This window comes from Psammomys obesus, unplaced genomic scaffold (assembly GCF_907164565.1).
Source record: "Psammomys obesus unplaced genomic scaffold, mPsaObe1.curated_primary_1811, whole genome shotgun sequence".
In the NCBI taxonomy this organism is placed as follows: Eukaryota; Metazoa; Chordata; class Mammalia; order Rodentia; family Muridae; genus Psammomys; species Psammomys obesus.
Genome location: NW_026585504.1, coordinates 28398879 through 28426618, shown reverse-complemented (window position 1 = coordinate 28426618; position 27740 = coordinate 28398879). Strand labels below are relative to the sequence as shown.

The window sequence follows — 27740 nt, the reverse complement described above, 5'->3', positions numbered from 1 at the left end:
CACACACACACACACACACACACACACACACACACACACACACACACAAAAGATCTGCATCTTCCAGGGGGATGACATTCTGGGTTGTCATATAGAAAGTTAATATGCAAGGAAGCCAAAAACTCTGAAGTCTGCTTTATAAGGGTTTCAATCCCAGTCAAGAAGAGGAGATCTCACAATGTCATGATCTTTCTAAAACTCTCAGGGCTGGGGAAATGCTCAGTGTATAAAATATTCTGTGCAAGCATGAAAACCTGGGTTCAGATCCCCAATATCCATGGAAAATAGCTAGGAGAGCTGGCACATATCTGTGACCTTACTAGGGCTGGGATGTGGAGACAGGTAGATTGTGGGGCCTCATTGGCCGGCCAGCAGAACTGCAAGGGCAGTTATCAAGCTCAGGGAGAGACCCTGTTTCAAAATTAAGATGGAGAGAGACAGAAGGCAATGTCCCCAAGCCAGCCTCAGACAGCCACATGTAATTATGCCTAAACACGCGCACATGCCATATAAATGAATGAATAAATGAATAAATGAATAAAGAAATAAATAAAAGAACCTCACCTCCTAACAACATCATGCTGACCATTAATTTTCTCTGCTTGAATTTAAGAGTGGACACGTTACATATACATATATATATATGTATATTTATACATTTACTTGACTACATACTTAATATTCTTTACATGTAATTGATATTTGACCTTTATGGATATGAACATATATTAGACCAGTGCTTGCCTGGTCCCTTTCAAACATTTATGACCTTTATTTGTCAGAATTGTGTATATTATATTATTTGATTTTTCTATTGGTTTTAAGAAACAGTGATTTGAACATTTAATGCCTAGATGATTTTCAAATCACACGGCTCTGCCTTTACTTAGTGTTTAAATGGGTGTTATCTCAACCACACTCCTTAAAAAGTCTTCTTTAAAGTCTTTTTGGAAGGTCAGAGTAATGCCTCTCATCAGGACTATCAGAAGGGTATCTTTCTGATGGCATCCCTTCTTTTCCCATATTCCAAAACACATCCTCAGGCAAGGCAGGGCCATTCACGTGCTGCTCCTGTAGGGAGTTGAGTTTTGGTATTGTACCATTAATTTCCATAGAAGACCTTTAAAAAAAAATAGCTGTTGACATTTAGTAGTGGTTACTGGGCAGGAAACAGAAAAAAAACACAGATGCTAAAATCACCTACCACTGCCGCAACCCAACTATGTCATTAAACCTCACATATTTTAGTTATTTTTTACAGAGTTGTTGCATTTTAAAGTATTTGGGGGCATATTCAAGTCTTTGGTTGTCTATGAAGTTTCTGACTAAATGTATATGTTGGCTCCATTCTGATAATAATTATGAACAAATGAATCCATAAAGCATATTGATTCAGTATTAACTGACAAGAGTAAATGCATCCTTTGTTTCCCAGAAAGCTCAAGAGTGAAAACGGAAAGCAGATTGGATTGTTTGGGGGGCCTAGATAAGTATCTGCTCGCTCAGGTCCTCAGAAGTCCTATCGTCATTTGGGTGTTTGGTGATGAACCATTTCTGCCTCTAACGGTGCAGAGTTTGTTTTCGCTTCTCTCTAGACAACATGTAAAGAGAGGGAGAAATAAGTTCATGTCAGGAGAAAATGAATTAAGCGTATATAATGTCACCATAATAATATCTTATTTATGCAGAGAGCCAATCGGTCAACTAGTACATGTGCAAAGATAGCTATATGCACGTATTTGTACCATTGCTTGTTTTTTTTTTTTTTTCCTTATTGGAATGGAATATTCTGCACGGAAAAATGTCTAATTTAGTTGATAAAGAGATGCTTGGTCTATAAGGTGGAGAATAATGGTATCCATTAGAAAATAACAAATGAGTTTAATTCACACTGAGGACGACCTGTCTGCACATTTTCATTTTTAAGAATTGCACCCTTTAGGCAATAGGTGGATGTTTAAAAAAAATGAATGGTCCCAAGCCAGGCTTTCATCACTGCCAAAACAGTTAGTAGAAGCAGAAAATGAAATATGGCTATTGCATATGGTAAATCTATACAATAAAGTGATTTTGATCTCCTTTCTGGCCTGCCTTCGTTCCAAACAGAAATGCCCTAAGCCCACTCATCTTTTAAATAAAGTTTCTTTTAACAACCCTTACCTCTTTTAATTACATCTTTCTAATTTAATCTGTCTCTTGGAGCAGAAAGTTCTTTGTAATTTATTGGTGTCTATGATAAATGAGGGGTGATAACAGAGCGTTATACACAATATTATTTTTTTTTTATGGTAGCCCCACAGGAATCAGGAAAAGTAAAAATAAAACAAGACTGGCTAAAGAGGAACAAAATTTTGGCTGATTTAGACACCATAAAACACAAGCTGCGACAGCTGAAAGGTCAGTATGGATGAAGCTGGTCACTGTGTTTAATTACACATATACCAACAGTTACTAATAATTATTTCCTTCTGCTTGATACCAAATAGGTAGCCAGTACATGCTACATAAACATTATGCTATGTAAGTTTTAACAATGTATAAACTCTAATAGCATAGCTATTTATATTGATTTTATGTCTGTAAATTTTATATTGAAAGGACTAGCCCATAATATTAAGTGTTGTCTGTCCTTGCTTTTGAATAATCCCTTAACTGACACCATGGAGACCTTAGAAGTAAAAGAAGACCTGCACATTTAAACAAAAGCTTGCTGTTCTTTTGTGGGGGGGGGGTGTTTTATTGCTGGGAGTAAAGTTTATTTGTGGGATATTTTTCATTTTAGTGATTAGAACAGAGCTGTACGAAAGTCTCCGAGGTCGGGGTCAGTGAGCCATGGACTCATCCGAACACAGCATAAGATAGCTTTCCATAGTAAGAACAAACAGTGGGTATTACGTGTCCTCTTGCATTCTCACAGAATGCATCCTCTCATTCTCACAGAACCCTAGGTTCCTGACTTCACACTATTCCGAGCAGGAGAGACACAGGTGACTTCTCGGAGGGAATCATCCTGTGAACTTGAGTCTAGGAAGAAATCATTTAAGTCTGTGTCATCAGCATCGCAGAACTTTGTGTCTTGATTATAAACATTGTCTTGTGCCCAAAGCTGACGAGCCATGCTTCAACCACAGTACACACAGTTCTCAATGTACAAGGCGACTCTGGCTGCGGGACGACCAGTATTCATGCTTACCTAAGGAATGATCCCAGCTGTGAGCAAAAGCATCTAAGACTCCTCCAAATATCTGATCCCTCTCCTACTACACATTGTCACTTGAGTGTTCCAGGGACATGGCCAAGCTGAAGCTGTCATGTCACTCCAGTGCCAACGCCTCGTTTTCTCCTCTGTCAGTGGAGACAACATCTATCTTCATCATCCACTCAGGTGTTCTCTTACAGTAACCTGCAAGTCATTCTTGTTCTCATGCCCCTTTCCTAGGGAGTCTTGTTGCCTAGAGTTACGTCGATCTCTAATGGATTTTAACCCCCTTAAGTCTCTTGTGCTGGTTAGTGTTTGTCAACTTGACTAAAAGCAGAGTCACCTGGGAAGAAGGAACCTCAATGGAGGACTGTCTCCATCAGGTTAGCCTGTGGCTTTGTCTGTGGGGCATGTTCTTGATTAGTGACTGAAGTGCGAAGGCCTGGTCTATTGGGAGCTATGTCAGCCCTGGGCAGGTGTTTCTGAATTTTATAATAAAGCAAGCTGAGCAAGCCAGGAGTAGCAAGCCAGCAAGCAGCACTCCTCCATGGTTAACTGCTTCAGCCTTCTGCCCTGACTTCCTGATTTGGTTCCCTTCTATAAGGCAAGAATCTGAAAGCCATATAACTTCTTTTGTTTTTTTCTCAAGATGCTTTTGGCTGGTGTTTTATCTAGTTACCATCAGAGAGGCTAACCAGAAGAGTCTCCGCTGTTTATTCAAATTCAAGCACATCCTCGATTGATTGGGTTAGTAGAACATTTCTTAACTGGTCTCCCTGCTTCAAGTCTCAACAGCATCTATTTGAAGGTTACTAGCTTTTGTGCATGCTTTTTTTTCCTCTCATTTTTTACCACTCACAATTGTGGAACTAATAACAATGCTGACTTTCATTCTTAGCCAAGAATATAAGAAATGGAAGTTAAACCTCAAATAAATTCTTTACCCTTGAAAGATGGGAAGTGGTAGACATAAAGTAAAATAAATGAAAAACTGCATGGTGTTGGCACAGAAACAGAAAGGTGGATCAATGGAGTTGAATAAAAGACCCAAAAATACCAGGCCACAGTAGAGGACAAGGCAGCCACTTTTGATGAGAACTGATAGACTAAGATCAGAAACAAGAGGAGAACCTCCCCTATCAGTGGACTTGGGGAGTGGCATGCATGCAGAAAGGGGAGGGAGGGTGGGATCGGCAGGGGAGGAGGGAGGGGCTTATGGGGGGATACAAAATGAATAATGTGTAATTAATAAAAAAAAAAGTATAAAAAAAAAGACCCAAAAATAAACCCATACACCTACGGATACTTGATTTTTGACAAAGAAGCCAAAATCATACTATGGAAAAAAGACAGCATCTTCAAAAAATGGTGCTGGTCTAACTGGATGTCTACATGTAGAAAAATGCAAATAGAACCATATTTATCACCTTGCACAAAATTAAAGTCCAAGACCTCAACATAAAACCAGAAAAACTAAATCAGTTAGAAGAAAAAGTGGGGATGACTTGAACTCATTGGCACAGAAGACAACTTCCTGAACAGAACACCAACAGCACAGGCTCTAAGAGCAACTATCAACAAATGGAACCTCATGAAACTGAAAAGCTTCTGTAAAGGAAATGACACTGTCATCAGAACAAAACAACAGCCTACAAACTGGGAAAGGATCTTCACCAACCCTATATCTGACAGAGGGCCAATATCCAGAATAGATAAAGAACTCAAGAAGTTAAACAGCAACATATCAAGTAATCCAATTAAAGAATGGGGAACAGAGCTAAACAGAGAATTCTCAACAGAGGAATATTGAATGGCAGAGAAACAAAGAAATGTTCAACACCTTTAGTCATCAGGGAAATGCAAATCAAAAAGACCCTGAAATTTGACCTTGCACCCATCAGAATGGCTAAAATCAAAGACTCAAGTGACAACACATGCTGGAAAGGATGTGGAGAAAGGTGAACCCTCCTCTATTGCTGGTGGGAATGTAAACTTGTACAACCACTTGGAAATCAGTATGGCGCTTTCTCAGACAATTAGGAGTAGTGCTATCTCAAGATCCAGCTATACCACTCCTAGGCATATATCCAAGAAATTCTCAAGTATACAAAAATAACATTTGCTCAACCATGTTTGTAGCAGTTTTATTAGTAATAGCCAGAATCTAGACACAACCCAGATGTCCCTCAACTGAGGAATGGATACAGAAATTGTGGTACATTTACACAATGGAATACTACTCATTAATTAAAACAAGGAAATTATGAAATTTGAAGACAAATGGTGGGAACTAGAAAAGATCATCCTGAGTGAGGTATCTCAGAAACAGAAAGACACACATGGCATATATTACATTATAAGTGGATATTAGACATATAATATAGGATAAACATATAGAAATCTATACACCTATAGAAGCTAAGCAAGAAGGAGGACCTTGGGTAAGATGATCAATCCTCACGTAAAAAGGCAAACTGGATGGACATCAGAAGAGGGAGAAAACAGGAAACAGGACAGCAGCCTACCATAGAGAGCCTCTGAAAGACTCTACCCAGCAGGATATCGAAGCAGAGGCTGAGACTTATAGCCAAACTTTGGGCAGAGTGCAGGGAATCTTATGAAAGAATGGGGATAGAAAGACCAGGAGGGGACAGGAGCTCCACAAGGAGAACAACAGAACCAAAAAAATCTGATCTGGGTACAGGGGTCTTTTCTGAGACTGATACTCCAACCAAGGACCATGCATGGAACCTAGAACCCCTTCACAGATGTAGCCCATGACAGCTCAGCCTCCAAGTGTGTTCTCTAGTAATGGGAACAGGGACTGTCTCTGACATGAACTCAGTGGCTGGCTCTTTGATCACCTCCCCTTGAGGGGGGGGGCAGCCTTATCATGCCACAGAGGAAGACAATCCAGCCAGACCTGATAGGCTAGGGTCAGAGGGAAGGGGAGGAGGACCTCCCTTATCAGTGGACTTGGGAAAAGGTATGGGAGGAGTTGAAGGAGGAAGGGTGGGATTGGGATAGAGCAAGGGAGGGGACAGCTGGGATACAAAGCGAATAAACTGTAATAGATAAATAGATTTAAATTAAAAAATTGCCATTGGCTGATAAAAAAATAAAACAAATGGAGCGGGCTTTGGGGTAGGAAGAACATCTACTAATGGGAAATATCCATATCTTTTCTAGAAATGAGCAGACATTTACTGAAATTCAGGCACCACTTCTTTCCCCTCCTATGATTCCTTCAGGTTATCCACCCAGCCACTATCAGCTGTACCAGCACAAGAAAAGTGTCTTTTAGCATGCAGAAGGTCAGCGGTTGACTGGAGGGGACACAGTGACAGCCATTGATTTCAATAAGCCCTGATTAAAAAGAACTTGCAGCCTACAGCTATACATACCACCCCCAGAGATCACCAAGATTACTGTGGATCAACAGTCAGCCCACCGTTGCAGGACTCAAGCAACATGAGCAAGGATGAGACTCTGGAACTGAAATGATCGAGTGAAAGTACAATGGTGTTAAGGTAGCCCAGACAGAGGACCTTCTGAGGCTCCCTAGCATCCCTAGAGACAGGGCTGGCACCTCTTCATACGGACATCCATGCTTCCACTTTCTGTAAGGTCTTCTCTCTCCTTGCTCACCACACCCTTTGAACTTCCTTAGTGCCCTAGGCTTATCACGTGCTTTCAAAATTCTGGGCTCTTGAGGAAATTTAATTCCTTCTACTTCACGCATTCTCCCTTTGCTCTCTTGGATGTTCCCTTGTTGTTATTATTTCTCCCTCTTCTCCTGGGGCTTCCGCTTCTGTACACATTCCATGCCTAGGGTAAAGCAGTTTGTTACATCTTGAATTTCCTCCCTGATAGCCCTTAAGATATTATTTTAATTACTTGTTCTTGGGACTATCCTCCTTAGGTGAAAAATGTCACCTTTCTCATATATTCTTGACTAGTTGCAGAATGACTGAAAGAGAAAAAAAAATGAATGGAATTTCAATTCATCCACTTGAGGGAATTTTCTAAGCTTCATTACTTTATTGACTTAACTCAGTAGAAAGAAACATGATGAAAACAGCATCTGGCTGAATTGCCTGTGCTAAATCCTGGTTTTACATGATGTCTTTAACTTTTGCCATTATTTTCAAAAAGACATTTAAATATAGTTTGGTATCATCCACAGTGCCAACCCCAAAACAGTCTATATTTGGTTAGTGAATGTCCGTTATGGAGTTATTCACAGATCTATTTTCCCTTCAGATTCAACGTTAATTCTTGTCTCCCCCTAAAAATTGGTGTGTTCTGCCGTTAAATGCAAGTCAACACAAAATTCTGTCTTTTTCTGATGAGAGCTCTAGACTTGTTTCATAATAGTCATAGTTTCATAGTATAGTTTCATAATAAATAATAGTCAAGCCTTAGCTCAGGTAACTGAATTCCTTATGTATTAAGTCTTCTCTTCCTCCACCCACTTATACCACACACACACACAAATGCGCACACACACACACACACACACACACACACACACACACACATGAGACAGAGACACAGACAGAGAGGGTAGTCTCTAAATCATGACCCCCTTGCCTCACTCTCCTAAGTTCTGAGCTTGTAGGCATGGTCCTCTGCTTAATTATGTACATCTTCAGGGTTACCTGAAAGACGAGGTGTGAAAGCTGTGAACAGTTGCTGAGCTGACTATTCCTCACTATTACATCCATTGGTCATTGGGAGCCCTGTGTTCAAAACATACTACTGAGCTGATTACACTTCATTCAGAAGCATGATCAGTGCTATTAATAATAGTAAATATTTTGTAACAATTTTGTGATTATGCAGCCAATGTCAAATACTTATTACACGGTAACAATAGATAATAAATAGTGGTGCCTGGGTTCCTGAAAAGACAGTGTATTTCTTAACTTGGCCTTTTAAAACTAATTAAATTCAGAATTACAAATCAGACCACAGTATTGCCCTTGCTACACAGGAACCAGGTAGATCTGCTAATCTGGATCCTTTAGTAGACACGGAGTTAAAAAGGATGGGTGTCATAATTAAGAAGTGGAATGGGGAGAACTGGTGAGAAGGGCACCATGAAACAACACCAAAACTCACACAGTCTCCAGCTTCTTCTGTAGGTATGTGTGTGCAAATTATATTTTTTTATTTAAATTTATTTTTTAAAATTTATTCACTTTACATTCTGATCAAAGCCCCATCCCTCATATCACCCTCCCCCTCTCTTCTCCTTATCCTCTTCCTATAGTCCTCAGAAAGGGGGAGCCCTCCTCCCCTACTAGCTGACCCTGGCCTATCAAGTCTCATCAGGACTGGCTGCAATCCTCTTCCTCTGTGGGAGAAGGAATCAAGGAGCAGTCAATAGAGCTTACGTCAGAGACAGCCCCTGCTGCCCTTACTAAGGAACTCACATGGAGACTGAGCTGCCTATTGGCTACATCTGAGCAGGGGTTCTAGGTCTTCTCCATGCATGATCCTTGGTTGGTGCATCAGTCTTCACAGGCCCTCCTGGGCCCAGATTTGTTGGCTCTGTTGGTCTCCTTGTGGAGCTCATGTCCCTTCCTGGTCCTTCTATCCCCCCACTCTTCTACAATACTCTCTATGCTCTGCCCAAAGTTTGGTTTTGTGCAAATGAGTTCTGCTTAAACTCATTGGTACAGGAGACAACTTCCTGAACAGAACACCAACAGCGCAGGCTGTAAGATCAACAATCAATAAATGGGACCTCATGAAACTGAAAAGCTTCTGAAAGGCAAAGGACACTGTCACCAGAACAAAACGACAGCCTACAGACTGGGAAAAGATCTTCACCAACCCTACATCCAACAGAGGGCTAATATCCAGAATATATAAAGAACTCAAGAAGTTAAACACCAGCAAACTAAATAATCCAATTTAAAAATGGAATACAGAGCTAAGCAGAGAATTCTGAACAGAAGAATATCGAACGGCAGAGAAACACTTAAAGAAATGCTCAACGTCCTTAGTTGTCAGGGAAATGCAAATCATAACAACACTGAGAGTCCATCTTACACCTAACAGAATGACTAATGTCAAAAACTCAAGTGACAGCACATGCTGGCAAGGTTATAGAGAAAAGGGAACCCTCCTCCATTGCCAGTGGGAGTGCAAACTTGTACAACCACTTTGCAAGTCAATCTGGTGCTTTCTCAGAAAATTGGGTGCAGCTCTACCTCAAGACCCAGCTACACCTCTTCAGCTTCCAAGAGAGAGCTGAAACTGGAACGAGAATCCTCAGCTTCCTTTGCCCAGCTTCTGATGGGTGGAGCAGTCTGCTGCCAGCAGGACTCTACTCGCTGGAAATTAAACGTTAGGAGTAGGGAAGAGGCATGTCCGCAATAGTCAACTCATTGCTCTTCCCCTAATCTCGCGTCAAATAAAGTAGAATATATGCAAACTATAGCAGGAAAATAAGGTATTTTATACAAAACCCCTTTGCTTGCATTCAGTTTATGTTATTCTTATGTATGTAAAATATGAAAACCTTTTCTCTGACCAAAACCCTTCACGCATTTTTGTGAACATTATGCTTCAAATGCATTTGTTTTGCTTAGGATCTCAGGAAGCAAGGTGATGAAAATAAAGGCCACGTAATCTATTTCCCTGAGTTTTCAGCTTCTGGCTCTCAGCTGTGATAATGATGAGCTCTTGCTGAACTCTGTTTACCTGAGCAAACTTGAATGTCTAAGGTGCATTTTAAATAAGACATTCGTTGAGCTCTTAGCCATTAAAATGTGCGTTTCCTAAATTAATATTATCTGCGCTCTGTGAATAAAACTGGATAAAAACTGCATTTGTACAAACTTGGGTCGAGCGAGGCTGCTGTGGTCCAAAGCATCTTATCTAGTGAGGCTGTCACTGTAACTCACTGACTGGTTGATTCAGTCACGCTTTTCCACATTCATAGACGGCATCTGAAATGTTAACAGGCATATTGTGTTCTGGATTACCAGAGAAGTAGTTGCAATCACTGATTTTTATTGCTGGATCTTCTCATAAATTTTAACTGTGTTTATCAACTCCATTAATATTGAATTATTCCTAGAGTGTTGTTTGTAGCCATCATCTGAGAATCTTCAAATTAACAGGGTCTGGGCAACAAAGTCAAGACTTCATGTTCATCGTTCTCTCATTTATCCACCTGAGCGTGACCTCCTCAAAGCCTCCTGTCACATCTTAGGCCAGCAGCTCCTGCCCGGTGTTCACTTACTAAATGTTGGGAATCGAACCCCAAGCCTTGAGGATGGGAAGTAAGTGTGCCAGTATTGGGCTATGCCTTCAGTCCTTTTTAATTTAATTTGATAAAACTTTTTACATTTTGCTAAAATTGCTCTAGCTAGTCTTGCTTTAAACATGCTCTTCTTCTGCCTCATCTTTCACAGAAGCTTGGGTTTCTGCTGTCTATATACTGATCTGTACATTTCCAGCATAAGCATTTTCTTACCATTTCTGTTCCCTACTAAAGTTGAAGCAAGGACTCACTGAAACATACAGCCCAACATAAATGACATAAAACATAGCTTCTTTTTTTTTTTTCTTCAGAAGTATAAAGAGCAGTGTGAGATACAGTGCTGGACACACCTTCAATGCAGAAAGAAAACACAGTATCATAGAAGCGTGGCTCGGGGGATATTTTATAAGGATTCAAAGTGTCCTACTTGAAGGAATGCAAACATTTGTTTCACCACACTTAATTATTCCTGCAGTTCTTCAGAATACAGTATTCCGGTAAATAGCTTCTTTTACTCCAGCCTTTTAAACAGCAAAGAGGGCTCAGCAGATGCACCAGAAGTGAATTGTGCTAATGCTGTATTATTAGGTAGAAAGGCGGGGGGGGGGCTTCCATCCCTTCTGTGAATATTATTTTAGCAACACTTGATCCCCAGGCTGCAAAGCTAATTGTCGGGGGGAGGCTTGTTATTAGTGAAAAGAACAAAACATATGTTCTGAGCCTGGAAGAAATGGTGGGAAAGAAGTAAGGTCATGAATTCTATTTGACTAAATTACTGCTGAACCAGATCGCAGATGCTGTGAGGGCCAGGTGGAAGTCAGCATACCATCTTCTTTTTCCATCTGTACAGTCCTTGCCATTTAAAGCCTCACACTTTAATATTGTTAAATATTATTACCTGAGGCATGTTGGCTTCTATGATATTTTTAGTATTTTAGCTCGTGTTCCTGATGCTAGGTGGGAAAATTTATGCACAGAAAGTCAACCCAAGTCTTCTGAAACTTGAAAGCCTGTCCAGAGAAATGTCTCTTGGGGCTCCTTTCCAGGGCGGCGAGAAGCAGCCTGTCAGCCAGCCCCCATGGTTCCCACCCAAAGCCCTCTGCAGCCAGCGGCAGTTGAAGGAGGCTGGACTGAGAAGGCTGAAGAGGAAACGAAGCTCATGGAACTGATAAGACAGACAGAGGTACATTCTTTGGCATGCAGACATTAAGGACTCTGCCCCTTTTAGCAGTGCTTAAAAGTACCATGTTGAATTTTTAAATCCTGCTATTAATATGCTCTCAGCAACTAAGCAGTTATGACCACCATAAGCATATGCCAAGCACTGAATTGGCATTTGGAGAGTAGCTATCCTGGAGACAGCCAGCTCACAGGAACGTCTGTTTTGTTTGAATGGAGACCAGGAATTATGACCTTAGCAAAGAAGAGAAAAAGGCCCAGTGGATACGTTCAAAGGTAATTACCCTAAGTGTAGTCAAGTTGAACCTTATGGCTTCATCACTCATCGTTCCTGAGGGAATGACTCAACATGTAAAAAGAGCAAGGAGCACAAAACTGATCACAGCGGAGACGTTCAGAAGTAAGAAGATGAAAAAGTGGTTTTGGCCAATTAGTTAATCAGTCAAGATTGCCAGACATAAAAAGTAGAAAAGAGAAAGGTCAGCTGTTGAGACAGGATTGGGGACAGAGAATGGAGAAAGCTTATATGCTTTGTGAATTTTTTTTTTTTAATCAAGCTATATGTTACTATTTTAACAGGGCTTCTCAAATTCATGACGTGTGTTCAATGTACATTTTAAGTGTGTGTCTAAATCAAGGTGACTGGAATGAAGAAGCTGCCATTGCTAGAGTCTTGACTCCTTGACAAGCTAAGAAGGATGAATCCCTAGCCAGGGAGTGAATAACCAAGCGTTGAGCTAGGACACGCCTGAGGTAGAATGAGGAGCTGCCAGGCGAGGACCTGGCAAAGCAGAAGGGTGGCAGCTGCATTTCAGAAGCTCGTAAGTTAGGACTTGACACACACTGTCCCCTCAGCATCTCTTAGCTAAAGGAAAGGCAGCTGTGGCTCTAAATCAGAAACTCACTTATTAGTTGCAAAGACGTCTCCTGTAGGAGGACCACCACACGCATGTCCATAAACACATTTTTCTCAACACTGCAAATGAGTTAAATGCTTTGTCAAAGTGGGTCTATCTGTGTTATTCCCCCAAGAGCTGTTAGCACTTTTTGTGCTTCATGGAAGCAGAGGAAATTCACCCTAATCTATGGCAGGAGGGGCGTGGGTTTACTAGAATTGTTTCAGTCAAACAATTCAGTCAAACAAATTGTGATTGCATGGGATTTCTTGTTTCCATCACACTCCTTATGCACACCAAATTGTTCTCCACATGCAGCCTTTTCCGGGCGTTCCTTGACAAACACATCTTTCTGAAGGCCAAGAATGGCAGCCCAGGCGCTCTCTGATCGCAGCTCAGGGAAAAGCAGAGCAGCATCGGCTGTACCAGGCTCCCAGAGTGAAGTGTGTGTGGGCCTACAGAGCGGAGACAGATTGGACAGCGGCGCTTCCCCGGGCCACCGCTATTTCAGAAGTAAATCTAATGTGAATATTGAATAGGCCTGGAGTCAGACCCCAGCTTTGACATTCCTAGATTGGTAGATCAGACAAGTTAATGAACTTTGCCGAACCTCATTTTCTCATTTGTCCAGTGGGAATAATACTTTCCTCACAAGGCTGATCAAATTATTATCCGAGCTTACATGTGTGAACATGAGAAGTTTAATGCTATCTGATGTGTGTGTATGTGTGTGTGTGTGTGAATTCGAATAGGACGCGTGGCCAGCATAGAACAATGCCAACTGCACACACTCCAGACCACGACTATAATCTACACTTTAAAACCACTTAAGAGAAGGCATGGTGTATCAAGCTTCTAATCCCAGCACTTGAGAGGTGGAGGCAGGCCGGAGAGTAAGGATCATCTTTAGCTACAATAGTGAGTTTAAGGCTAGCTGGGGCTGAGCAGAACCCTGTCTGTTTGTAATAGAGATAATAATAATTTAAAATAGTTTTCTCATTCATCTTAAATCTAGTTCACAACAGTTATTTCTACCCCCCTGTTGTGAGTTGTTCATTAGATGCGTTCTTTATGGAAAAACAACAGCAGTTCTTAGAAGAAGCAATATAAGCTATCAGATAATGTTCTTATAACTCATCGTTCTGGACTAACTGAATTTCCACTTCTCAGAGATAAGGTGTTGGCCTAGGAGGAAAAAAGCAGTTGCTCATTAAGTGTTTGTAATTCAAGGAATATAAATCTAAAGTTTGACACTTTTGTCTTAGTCTTTAAGTGGAAACTCGAGGCAAAGGTTCCCAGAAATAATGTTGGGGGGTGGGGAAGGGGAGGCACAATAGAAAGGCCCGGGGAAGTTCACTCTGCTGGTGAAGGGTCTGGAATAGCAGAGACATCCCTGCTGAGCACAGCCTTGAGACTTCACTAGGCTCAAGGGGAGAGCACCGGTCTTTGCTGGTAGAACGGTGAGTGCAGCCATGTCTCAGGAGTTGATGGTTAACGTGCCGCACTTGAAAAACAAGGTGAAAATGTAGAACATTTAAAGTGAGCAATAAAGGGGAAAATCCTTTGTACACCTCCAGGCAACGGTTACTTTGAAAAATACAGCAAAAGACAGCTTCTGAGAACAGACACTGGTGTTGCTAAAATGTACCTCTTTGAATTGATCTCGTCAGAAGCCAGAGTCAATGTTGATGCTGCTTCCAAGAGAGCACTCAGCCTTGAAAACTAAAGGCAATCAAATAGTGAAAGAATATGTAGCAATTAAGCAACAGATACAGAATGCAGTGTGATGATAGGAGGAAATGGCCTATCAGACACAGTGTAACTTACAAGGGACTTTCCAAAGATTATATGGGAAAGCCGGCTTTTTGGTTCATGTGGCTCATACTGCAGAGTATGAAAGGTACTCCTTTTTAGTCTTTATTAATCCCAGGTTGTTTACTTTGTATCCCAGACATAGCCTCCTCCCTCACTCCCTCCAAAATCCTACCCTCCCTCCCTCCCTCATCTCCTCCCTGCCTCTTTCCAAGTCCACTGCTAGGGGATGTCCTCCTCCCCTTCCATATGACCCTAGCTTATCAGGTATCTTAACTATGGTTCTGTAGCCATATAATTTTGATTAACTTTATACATGGACATCACTATGCTAGAAGCTGTGAAGTATCATTCTAATTTACATTTGTAGGTGGACTTTTATAAACTTTTGAATCACTGTGTAACTGACAGAGTAACATCAATAGTAGATGACACAGGATCTCATTGATTTATGATGTCAAGATGACAAAGACTCCTTACACTCACAAGCAAGTTGTTTAATGTAGATTTTTATATTATAGAGCAAAGCAATCCATTCTGTAAAAACAAGTATATGTGCTTTAATGAAATTCATAGCAATATCGACTATACTTGACCAGTTTCTGTAATTATACACTTAATTCTTTGTTAGTATCTTTAATTTATTAAGTTAACATAAAAAGTATTGGGTCAGTTCCTTCAAGGAAATATAGAGAGAATGTGTGTGTGTGTGTGTGTGTGTGTGTGTCTTTGTTCTTAGTTTTCTTCCCCTCCATGATCCTTTTCCTCACCAGCACCCCTCTCTTTCCCACTCTCTCTACCATCACCCTCCTACCCCACTGGTCCCCTTGCTTCCCAGTAAGCACTCTGTTTTTCCTTCACATGTAATTCTTTGCCTTCTCTATCTGCTATGTTCCTTTCATTCCATTTCTTCCCTCTCCTACTCCCTTTTCCAGTTCCATGACCTACAAACATAGACACACAAACACACGCACATACTCATTTATATATATATGCACATATATAATCTAAAAGTTAGGTTCCATGTATAAGGATAAACATGAAATATTTGCCTTCTTGAGTCTGGCTTATAAAATAGCTTAATATGATTTCCAGGTGCAACCATTATTCTGCAAAGGTCATGATTTCAATTTTATTTATGGTTACATAGTATTTTATTTGTTTTCTTTATCCATTCATCTCCTGGTGGATGGATATCTCGGTTTGTTCCATTCCCTTGCTCTTGTGAGTATGGATATGTGAGTATCCCAATGATATGCTGACTCAGTGTCCTTTGGCTATACACCTATGTTGATATAGCTGGGTCATTTAGTTCTAATTTCAGTTTTTGAAGACTCTCCATCCTCATTTTCATAGTAGCTGCACAAGTTTATATTCCTATCAGCCATGTGTAAAAGTTCCTGCTCCACTCCAATCTTTGCCAGCATTTGCTTTTATTTGTTTTCCTTACGGTAGTCAGTCTGATTTCCCTCTTGGCTAAGGCTGTAAAATACACTTAATAATATTTGCTAGTCATTCGCATTTCTTCTTTTGATAAGGATCTATTCAACTCATTAACCTATTTTTTCCTGATTGACTGATATAGAACCTCAGTACTGAGCAGGATGCAGGCAGAGGGCCTGCCTCTGGATTTGGGGGATCTCCTGAATCCCTACCTTCTGCAAGAGAGGTGATGGCCTTTTGAATGTCATGTATACCCCTGGGCCTTCAGAGTTTTAGTACTCTACAGCAGAGGACAGAGAGTTGGCTGCAGAATTTAATCCACCTGATGGCTCAGAGCTTTCAAACCCCAGGGTAATTCTCAGATGAGATCTGTCCCAAGTCACTTTTCTCTATGCACTGCCCAGCTGGAGCCATCCTTCTGCCACATGTATCCTGCAGCATTCTACAGCTCCTCACTGAACCTTCTCCAACCCAGATGCTACTTCAGACCAAAGCCAGGCTAGCCTGAGACTGTTTCCTGCTCGCAGGACCAAGAGGTAGCCAGTTTTAGCAATATACTCTATTTCAAAATAGCTCAAGGCCACTGTTCTCTGAGTCGTATGGTGTAATAAAAAGGAATTTTTCTCCACCATTGACCATATCCCACAACTAGATTTAAAGCCCATGAAGACTGTGGGCTTGTCCTGAGGGTGGGACTGTTTCATCTGTGTTACCTTTCGGAACCAGCTTCTGAGTCCTCTTCTTGTTCAAGGAGCGGTGCCACGGCAGCTGTGTTCAGGAAGTCGCCTCTCATCTGTCATCTTACTAGGCCCTCTCCTCAAGATGGTAAGAGAGTATGAAAACACATTCCTGCTTTAATTGGGTACAGAGAAAATAGACACTGTTGTGTTGAAGGAAACTGAACTTTTTAGAATCAATTGCTTAGTTATGCGTCTCATAAGCAAGTGCACTTTTGAAAGCACCCACACTTGCTTTTCGTCGCTGTGACAACATAACAGGCAGATGAATTATGGGGAGAAAAGAGTTGTTTTGGCTCATGGTTCCATTCCATCCCAGTTGGAGTCAATGGTGGAGTCCATGATAACAGGAGCATGTTCCTACCGTTTCTCACCTTTGAGCAGATGAGGAAGCCGAGAACAAAACTGGGCATGGCCATGGCCTTCAAAGGCCTGCCCCTGTTTCCCTACAGAGGCATCGCCCTGGCAGCAAGGCCATACCTCTTAAGAGTTTGCTAATTATTACCACCAGTTGAGGACTAGGTGTTAAAGCCCGTTAGACTGTAGGACGACATTTCATACTCAAACCACAACGTACCCCAAGAACATTTTCACGAACTTAGGCAAAGTTTGTTTGCTGGAGATGTTTATCACAGAACTATTTTTAGTAAAGATAGACAAGCAATAATTTTAAAACTTATCAATCAGAAATTGGTTAAATTAATTGTGGCACATAGGACAGCATGTCATAACTCAATTAAGATCAGCTTTCAGAGAGAATTGAAACAACAAATATGGCCGAGATACACTAAGTAAAAGAAACAAAATCTAAAGCATGTGGAACTAGGTTCTAAACACACATACACTGGTAAATTGAAAAAGCCTGGAAAGACCTAACAGCTCTAAGTGTTCCTTTTGTAGCAGGCATAACATGGGTTACTTTTATTTGTTTTTCTTTCTTGTGTATTTGCGTGTTCTGTGTTTTTTTTTTTTTATGATGAATGCAGAGTGTTCTTATGTGATAAGGAAACCAGTCATCTTTTTTTAGAGAAAGACTAACAAGGTAAAGTTAGTAGAAGTTCAGTTGAGCCATTTAAGGGAGGGAGACTGCCCACCTGGGATAAGGGACAATACTACAAAGGAATCCATTTCCACCTCTGACAGAACTTAAGAAAGGGGTACGCATCAGAAATTTAGGCAGAGAAAGTATTAGGCTCCATACAAAGGCGTGCATGTTTGAGTTGATGTGCTGTTAAGCAGATGGTGCTTACATCAAGGAATGGGAAGAGATACGACTGTCCAGAGAGATTGCTTGAAAGTGATTAGGTATCGGTCTCCTTGGGCTATGTTGGGATTTTCCCTCTCAGGATTGGTGTTTGAACACCCGGTCCAGAGTTGGTGGACCCGGTGTTTGAACACCCGGTCCAGAGTTGGTGTTTGAGAAGGTTGTAGAACCTTCAGGAGGTTGAGCCTCCCTGAAGGATGGAGTTCTCCAGAGGTTAGTCTTGAGACTTTATTGATGGCTTGACTTCCTATTCACTGCTGCATTTCTGAGCATGACTGCAGCAGGACCGGCGCCTCCTGTTCCTGTCAACATGCCTTCCCCGCTGCTGGGTGAGGGCCACCTTGTCCCCATGGCCTCTCATGGCCTTTCCTTTGTATGTGGGAGAAGGGACTCAGTTGTTTCTTCGTATAAGGAAACAAGCCCTATTAGGTTAAGCCCCTCATATCCATGTTTAAACCCTTGAGTCTTTAAATATGTTTGAATTAGGAATTTGGACTTTAACCTAAATGTCTGGGGGAGAGGGTAGAAATGTCTGTAACATCATCCAGGTTAAAATGATCAGACCATAGTTCGCCTCTGAAAAAAGAAAGGGACAACAGTTTAGGGAGATCATGTGGCCTTGATGTATATAAGCATTCTTAGAGCTACATTGCTTTGTTTTTAAAAAGGTTCATCCTACTCTTCCTTTTCTATGCTATATGTTGTTGTTGTTGTTTTTTTTTTTTCTTTTCTTTTTTTTTAACTAGGAGGCTGCAAGAGAGCCTTGGTGATCTGTTAGAAACGTGTCCTCACCAGCTCTCTAGCTGTAAGGAATACTTCTGGAGAACAACTGTGTGGAAAAAAGAGGCAGCAAGAAGGGGAGCACACAGAGTCTCAGGGGGAGCTAGCTAGTGACAGACTGCAAACACACTGGGGTTTCAGTGGCTGCACTTTTACTGGAAGAATGGGAAGCAGGTACATTACAAAGCCCTTCCCTCTCCTACCTTCAGTGCACCAGCAACCCCAGATGGCATGCTAAGTGGCAGCCAACACAGACTCTCATCTGCTCTCGCTGCCGTGGCTATTATAGATGGTTTAACCACACACTCTTTGAACATTGCTGGAGCAACCTCCAGCTGGAGTTGGTTCATCAGTCATCAAAGCACCAGGAAGCTCCTCTCTCTCTCTCTCTCTCTCTCTCTCTCTCTCTCTCTCTCTCTCTCTCTCCAGGGCCAGTGGCTCTTCTCAGGACCAGCATCTTTTCCTGATTTATGTTTGTCCGGGACCTTCTTCCCTAGTCGGAAACATTTGTCTTCTCCCATCTATGTGATGTGTAGGATACCACAGCATCTTAACACCCCCATGTTTCTTCTCAGCTAAGGAATGGCTCTGAATGCAGGAGTAGAAGCTGCAGAAGTAGGAACCAGGTCTTTTCTCTTTTGATCATCAAGTGCCGCATGCTCACTGGTGCCACACAGTGGGTCCAGATGTCGCTGTACCCCAGCTTGAGGAGACGTCCTCTATGGAAGCTATAATCATAAAGCAGAGCACCAATCGGGGCTGGGTATTTATAGAGCACTGGTCCTTTACTGTGGATTTTTTTTTTAACCACAAAATGATCAATATTTGACTTCTATGAATCCGTGCGATAAGAAGCTTATGAACAGACTCTTAGACACTTCTGAAACACTGAGAATTAAAGTTATAACCTAAATTCCAAGGTCATAAGCTGACTAGCTAGTTTTCAGTGTAATTGTCGTGAAAGCGCTTTATTGGCTACTTTATTTTTAAAAGATTTTTGTAAACTCATTCACTTTATTCCACATTATCTCCGTGGAAACCAAATGAAAAATGCTTTTTATCCTCTCCTTTCTCTCTGTCCCATACAGGGACACATCAAGAAGGTAGCCATTTGTGAGTCAGGAACAGAAGCCCTCAGAAATTGATTTAGCCATTACCTTGACTTGGGACTCCAGAACAGGAGAAATGGTCTACTGTTTAATCCATTTCACCTCTGGTATTGGTTTGGCATCTATGGAAGCTAAGTAGTGAACACTGTTAGAGGAAGTTTAAAAAAAATCACAGCACATATAACACATACACACACACACATACACATCACACACACACACACACACACACACGTGGATCTGCAGCAATTTTACTTCTATAACAATCAGCATAAATTTCTTGATTAATTAAATAACCTTTATTTTGTTTGCTAATTATAAAAAGGAAATAGTGTCATAAAGTCAGTGGACAAACTAAGAGCATCAATATAGAAATAGAGATGCTATCACTCACAAGTAAAGTTATCTTAGTTTGGTATAAATATAACTAACTGTCCATGGTTTCCAAAGGCTTGTCTAGGCTTGGCCACTGTGATAATTATTAAGTCCGATGGCAAGTCAGTTCTGAAAGTTGCTCTGCTTGTCTAAGAAACTATTGTGACTTTTCCTTATAGAATTTAACACTTAAAAATAATGCAATATTTCTGGTAACAGACATTTGTTTTCTGAATTTTCTATTGATTGCCAATTAGATTTCTTAAGCTTTTTAACTGTTGTGAGGAATAATGATATATAAATTTTTATTTATTTCCTGGTTTTGTTTCCTAACTTTAATTTATATAAACATGTTTTTCTAATTATTTTTTTATAATTTATTCACCTTATATCCCGGTTGTAGCCTCCTCCCTTGTTTTTCTTCTGATCCTATACTCCATCCCTCTTCCCATGTGTCCCCTCCCCTAGTCCTCAGAAAGGGGGAGACCTTCTTCCCTACCTTCTGATCCGAGCCTATCAAGTCTCATCAGGACAGATTGCATCCTCTTCTTCTGTGGCCTGGCAAGGCAGCCTCACTAGGGGGAAGTGATCAAAGAGAGAGCAATTGGAGCAGACAGCCCCTGCTCCCCTTACTAGGAAAAGCACACAGAGACAGAGCTGCCTATTGGCTACATCTGAGGTCTAAGTTTTCTCCATGTACCATCCTTGATTGGTGCATCAGTCTCTGCAGCTCCCCCACCCACCGGGGCCCCTATTTGTTGCCTTTATTGATCGCCTTTGTTGATCGCTCTTGTCCCCTCTGGGTCCTTATATTCCCCAACTCTTCCCTAAGACTCCCTGCACTTTGCCTAAAGCTTGGTTGTGAGTCTCAGTATCTGCTTCGTTCCCTTGCTGGGTAAAGCCTTTCAGAGGACATCGATGGTAGGTGCCTGTTCTTTTCCTTCTCTTCAACCACTTCCAGTGTCTATTCTGTTTTCCCTTCTGAATAAGAATTAAGGATCCTCCCTAAGGTTCTCCTTGTTACTTAGCTTGTTTTGGTCTGTGGATTGTAGTATGGTTATCCTGTATAAGTGAGTATATAACCATCCCAGTCTTTTTGGTTTGGGTTACCTCATTCAGGATGATTCTTTTCTAGTTCCATCATTTTGCCTGCAAATTTCATGATTTCTTTCTTTTTTTTTTTTTTAATAGCTCAGTGGTAGTCCATAATTTCTTTATCCATTCTTCAGTTGAGGGATATCTAGGTTGTTTCTAGATTCTGGAAATAAAGCTGCCATGAATGTGGTTGAGAAAATGTCTTTATTGTATTATGATGCATCTTTTGGGCATATGCCCATGAGTGGTATATCTGAGTCTTGAGGTAGCACTATGCTCAATTTTCCAAGAAAGTGCCAAATTGACTTCCAAATTGGTTGTACAAGTTTGCTCTCCCACCAGCAATGGAGGAATGTTTCCCTTTCTCCACATCCTCTCCAGCATGTGTTGTCACTTGAGGTTTTCATCTTAGCCATTCTAACGTGTAAGGTGGAATCTCAAAGTCATTGGAGTTTTCATTTCCTTGATGATTAAAGATGTTGAACATTTCTTTGGTGTTTCTCCTCCATTTGATATTCCTTTGTTAAGAATTCTTTGCTTAGCTCTGTACCCCATTTTTAATTGGATTATTTGGTTTGTTGGTGTTTAAATTCTTGAGTTGTTTATATATTTTGAATATTAGCCCTCTGTTGGATGTAGCATTGGTAAAGACCTTTTCCAAGTCTGTAGGCTGTCATTTTGTTCTGATGACAGTGTTTTTGCTTTACAGAAGCTTTTCAGTTTTGTGAGATCCAATTTATTGTTGATCTTAAAGCCTGAGCCTGTTGGTGTTCTGTTCAGGAAATTGTCTCCTGTGCCAATGATTTCAAGGCTCTTCCTCACTTTTTTCTTCTAATAGAGTTAGTGTGTCTGTTTTTATGTTGAGGTCTTTGATCCACTTGGATTTGAGTTTTGTGCAAGGTGATAAACATGGATCTACTTGCATTTTTCTAAATGTAGACATCCAATTAGACCAGCACCATTTGTTGAGGATGCCATCTTTTTTCCATTGTATGGTTTTGGCTCCTTTATCAAAAATCAATTGTCCATAGATGTGTGGTTTTATTTCCAGGTCTTCAATTCAATTTAATTGATCCAAAAGTTTGTTTTTATGCCGATACCACACAGTTTTTATTACTGTTTCTTTACAGTACTACTTGAGATCAGGGATGGAGATAACTCCAGAAGATTTTCTGTTGTACAGGATTGTTTTAGTTATTTTGGTTTCTTTTGTTTTTCCATATGAATATAAGAATTGTTCCTTCAAGGTCTGTAAAGAATTGTGTTGACATTTTTTTTTTTTTTTTGGAGATAACCTAGAACCCCTGCACAGATGTAGCCCATGCCAGTTTAGTGTCCAAGTGGGTTACATAGTAATGGGAAGAGGGACTGCCTCTTACTTAATCTGATTGGCCTGCTCTTTGATCACCTCCCCTGAGGGGGGAGCAGCCTTACCAGGCCACAGTAGAGGACAATGCAGCCACTTTTGATGAGAACTGATAGACTAAGATCAGAAAGGAGAGGAGAACCTCCTCTATCAGTGGACTTGGGGAGTGGCATGCATGCAGAAAGGGGAGGGAGGGTAGGATCGGGAGGGGAGGAGGAAGGGGCTCATGGGGGGATACAAAATGAATAAAGTGTAATTAATAAAAAATTTTAAAAAAGAATTGTGTTGACATTTTGATAGGAACTGCATTGAATCTGTTCATTTCTTTTTTTGGAAGGCCATTGTTGGAAGGCCATTTTTACTATGTTAATCCTACCAATCCATGAGCATAGGAGATTTTTTTTATCTTCTCATAGCTTATTAGATTTCTTTCTTCAGAGACTTGAAGTTTTATTCATACAAGTCTTTTACTTGCTTGGTTAGAGTTACACCAAAAATACTTTATGTTTTCTTGTGGCTATTATAAAGTGTGTAGTTTTCCTAATTTTTTTTTCTCAGCCCATTTGTGTTTCACATCCAGGAGGGCTACTGATTTTTTTGAATTAATTTTTTATCCAGCCACTTTGCTGAAGCTGTTTATCAGCTATAGGAGTTCTTTTCTAGAATTTTTTTTGTGGTCACTTATGTATACTATCATATTTTCTGTGAATAGTAATACTTAGACTTTTTTCTTTCAAATTTTTATTGCCTTGATCTCCTTTAGTTGTCTTATTGCTCTAGCTAGGACTTCAAGTACTATGTTGAAGAGATATGGAGAGAGTGGGCAGCCTTGCCTTGTCCCTGAATTTAGTGGAATTGGTATAAGTTTTTCTTTGTTTAGTTTGATGTTGGCTATAGGCTTGCTGTATATTGTCTTTACTACACTTAGGTATGTGCCTTGTACCACTGATATCTCCAAGACTTTTAACATGAATGGGTGTTAGAATTTGTCAAATGCTTTTTGGGCATCTAAAATGATCATGTGATTTTTCTTTTAGTTTGTTTATACAGTGGATTCCATTGATGGATTTCAGTATTTGCACCACCTCTGCATACCTGAGATGAAGCCTACTTGGTCATGGTTGATGATATAGTTTATGTGTTTTTTTTATTCAGTTTGGGAATATTTTCTTGAGTATTTTTGCATCAATGTTCATAAGGGAAATCGGTTTGAAATTTTCTTTGTTGTGTCTTTGTTTAGGTATCAAAGTGGCTGTGGCCACATAAAATGAGTTAGGTAATGTTCCTTCTGTTTCTATTTTGTGGAATAGTTTAAAGAGTATTGGTATTAGCTCTTCTTTCAAGGTCTGGTAGAATTCTGCACTGAAACTGTCTGGCCATAGGCTTTTTTTTGGATGGGAGACTTACTTGTTGACTACTTCTATTTTCTTAGGGATTATAGGACTATTTAATTTATTTGTCTGATCTTGATTCAGTTTTGGTAAGTGGAATCTAACAATAAAATTGTCCATTTCATTTAGATTTTCAAATGTTTATCATATAGGCTTTTGATGTAAGAACTAATGATTGTTTGGATTTCCTCAGTGTCTATCCTTATGTCGCCCTTACATTTCTGATTTTGTTATTAGAATAGTATCTTTCTGCTTTTTGGTTAGTTTGGCTAAGGGTTTGTCTATCTTGTTGATTTTCTCAAAGAACCAGCTCTTGGTTTCGTTGATTCTTTAAATTGTTCTCTTTGTTTCCAATTTACTGATTTCAGCCATGGAATTTGTTTATTTCCAGCTCTCCACTCCTCTTGAGTGCTTTTGGTTTTTTCCTAGTGCAGTTAAGTTGCTTGTATGAGAGGTCTCCAATTTCTTTATGAAGCCACTCAATGTTATAAACTTTCCTCTTAGCTTTCATTGTGTCCCCCATGTTTGGGTATGTTCTGCCTTCAGTTTCTGTAAAATTCAAAGAAGTCTTACATTTATTTCTTTATTTCTTTCCTGACCCAGCTATCGCTGAGTAGAGCTGATCAGTTTCCATGAGTGTGTAGGCTTTTTTTTGGCTATTTCTGTTGTTGTTAAGGTCCAGCTTTAGTTCATGGTGGTCTGATAGGATACAAGGGATTATTTTAATCTTCTTGTATCTGTTGAGGCTTGCTTTATGCCTGACTATATGGTCTATTCTGGAGAAGGTTCCATGAGTTGCTGAGAAGTTATATTCTTTTGTGTTTGGGTGAAAAGTTCTGTAGATGTCTGTTAGGTGCATTTGATTCATGACCTCTGTTAGTGTTACTGTTTCTCTGTTTAGTTTCTGTTTCATTGAGCTGTTCTTTGGTGAGAGTGGGGTGTTGAAATCTCCCATTATTAATGTGTGGGGATCGATATGTGGTTTAAGCTTTATTAATGTTTATTTTACAAATATGGATGGCCTTGTAGTGGAGGCATAGTTTTTTAGAATTGAGATATCATCTTGGTGGAATTTTCTTTTGATGAGTATGAAATGTTCTTCCCCAACTCTTCTGATTAATTTTGGTTGAAAGTCTATTTTATTAGATATTAGGATGGCTACTCCAGCTTGTTTATTGGGTCTATTTGCTTGGAAAACCTTCCAGTCCGTTATTTTCAGGTAATGTCTATCTTTGTGGCTGAGGTGTATTTCTTATATGCAGCAGAATGATGGGTCCTGTTTATACATCCATTCTGTAAGTCTGTGTCTTTTTATTGGAGAATTGAGTCCATTGATGTTAAGATATATTAATGAACAGTGACTTTTAGTTCTTTTTATTTTGTTGTTGGTTATGGTAATGTTTTTATGTACTTATTTTCTTTTGGTTTTGCTGTTGTGAAGTTATTTATATCCAGTGTTTTCTTGGGTATAGTTGACCTCGTTGGGTTGAAGTTTTTCTTCTAGTATCTTCTATAGGGCTGGGTTGGTACAGAGATATTGTTTAAATTTGGTTTTGTTATGGAATATCTTTTTTTCTCCATCAATGGTGATTGAAAATTTTGCTGGGTATAGTAGTCTGGGTTTCTTAGTGTCAGCCTGACATCTGCCCAGGCTCTTCTGACTTTCTTAGTCTTTGTTAAGAAGTGATGTTTGATTCTGATAAGTTTACCTCTGTATGTTACTTGGCTTTTTTCCCTTGCCACTTTTAATATTTTCTCCTTTGTTCTGTGGATTTATTTGTTTTGATTATAATGAGGTGGGAGGAATTTCTTTTGTGGTCTAATTTATTTGGTGTTCGGCAAGTATCTCCGTCTTTAAGTTGGTAATTTTTTTTTCTATGATTTTGTTGAAAATATGTTCTGGTCCTTGGAGCAGGTAATCTTCTCTTTCTTCTTTTCCTTTTACTCTTAGGTTTTGTCTTTTCATCATGTCCTTGACTTCTTAGATATTTTGTGTCAGATTTTTTGGACTTAACTTTTTCTTTGACAGATGTATCAATTTCTTCCATTATGTCCTCTACACCCGAGATTCTTTCTTCTGTATATGTATTCTGTTGGTAATGCTTAACCCCTGTAGTTCCTGTTTTATTCTCTAAATAAGTTCTTCCTCTCCAGGATTTCTTCAGTTTGTGCTTTCTTTAATATTTTCATTTCCAACTTCAGATCTTGAAGAGTTTTGTTGATTTTCTTTACCTGTTTGTTTGTATTTATTTATTTATTTTTTGCCTTTCATTAAATGATTTGTTCCATCCCTTCACCTGCTTACACTTTCCTGTATTTCTTTCAGTGATATATTTATTTTCTCTCTAAAGGCCTCAATCTGTTTGACTGTATCTTCTTGTATTTCTTATATTTATGGTTGTATAGCCAAGCCTTTAAGAGCTGAGCCATCTTTCCAACCCCTTCCTGTATTTCTTTATGGACTTTATCCATTTCCTCCATTATCGTCCCCATAAGCATAGATGTAAGGTCATTTTCTTCTGTTTCAGTTGTGTGAGAGTATCCAGGGCTGCTTGCCTTGGTATAACAGGGTTCTGAGGATGCCATTTCATTCTGACTTTTGTTGGTTGTCTTTTTCACACTGTCCTTTAGGCATCTGGTTGTCTCCGGCTTTGGCTGTTAGGTCTTATTGCCTACTGGAGTTCTTGGGAATGTGGGAAGAGCTCTAGCAGGAAGCTGGATGTTCCTGCAGGAGCCATTCTCAGATTGGTGGGACTAATCTCAGACTGGTGGGTAGGTCTCGTGGACTCGCCCGAGGTGGGTAGATCTCAGATGTATGATCCTGGGGACCAAGTGAATGCCTCAGGAGCTCGGAGATTCTCCTTTAACCAAGGGCAGTCCTAGAGTCAGCTGCCCTACCACTGGCTGTCTTGCTCTGAGCTGAGTGAGCCCATGTACTGTGCTTGCTCTGTACAGCCATTTTAGAGAGCCTGTGAGCTCAGAGGTCTCGCTGTGCTCCTTAGGGAGCAGGGTCTGTGGTTGCTACCATGGGTCCCAAGAAACATTAGGCCAGAGGTTGGAGCCTCCTGCCCCAGAGAGTGAAAGTGGGCACCTGAAATTGGGGCCAGAAGGTATCTAGTGAACGGTATTAATGGACTCCCGCTTTTGGAGCAGGGTGCCACTGGTACCGGAAGGTGTCCACAGAATGGTGAGTGAGTGCCCGAGTTTTAAGCCTCACCCCTGGTACCAGGAAGTATCCACTCCACTAATGATGAAAGTGGGTGCCTGGGGTTGGAGCCACAAGCCACTGGTACCTGGAAGGTATCCACAGAAGGTGGGTCTGGGTAGGTGGCACATGGCTGTGCCATGTTGGAGCCCGGAAACTTTTCCGGGGATTAGCCGGGTGACCTGAAGTTGGACCCTCGTGTTTCCTGTAGGCTCTCCCTCACCTGAGAAACTCAGACGTCAGGGTGATGGTATCCACAGCAAAGCCTGTTGGTCTCTCTACTCCCAGTGCTGAGCTGCTGTTCAGATACCGTGCACGGTCGGCGCCGCCATCTTCAATCCGTATAAACATGTTTGAGCATTTGGACACATATTGTCAGAGTGTCCCACAGGGGCAGTGCAAGCGTCTGTGATGAAGCCTTTGCGAGTCAATGGGAATTCTGCTGCTAAGTGTGGCGATTTACACACACACACACACACACAGGTTTGACTGAAGACAGATGTTAGAGGCTTATGTTAGCTGATGTGTCTTCGGTGACTTACTTGTACAGGGAATATTGACAGGTTTTTATTCTCATTCAGAGCACTCTACCCCAAAGAACAATATAACA

The 27740-nt window shown here is 40.6% G+C and overlaps 1 protein-coding gene across 1 annotated transcript in view; it reads left to right on the top strand.

The window, feature by feature from the left end:
• The window catches only part of Dcdc1 (doublecortin domain containing 1), a 367448-nt gene that overhangs the window by 334797 nt on the left and 4911 nt on the right, over nt 1–27740 (top strand). The window contains 6 exon segments of the mRNA XM_055602817.1: nt 1436–1573; nt 2293–2397; nt 11525–11665; nt 12900–13066; nt 16535–16633; nt 26557–26721. Of these exon segments, the coding sequence (XP_055458792.1) occupies nt 1436–1573; nt 2293–2397; nt 11525–11665; nt 12900–13066; nt 16535–16633; nt 26557–26721 (815 nt within the window).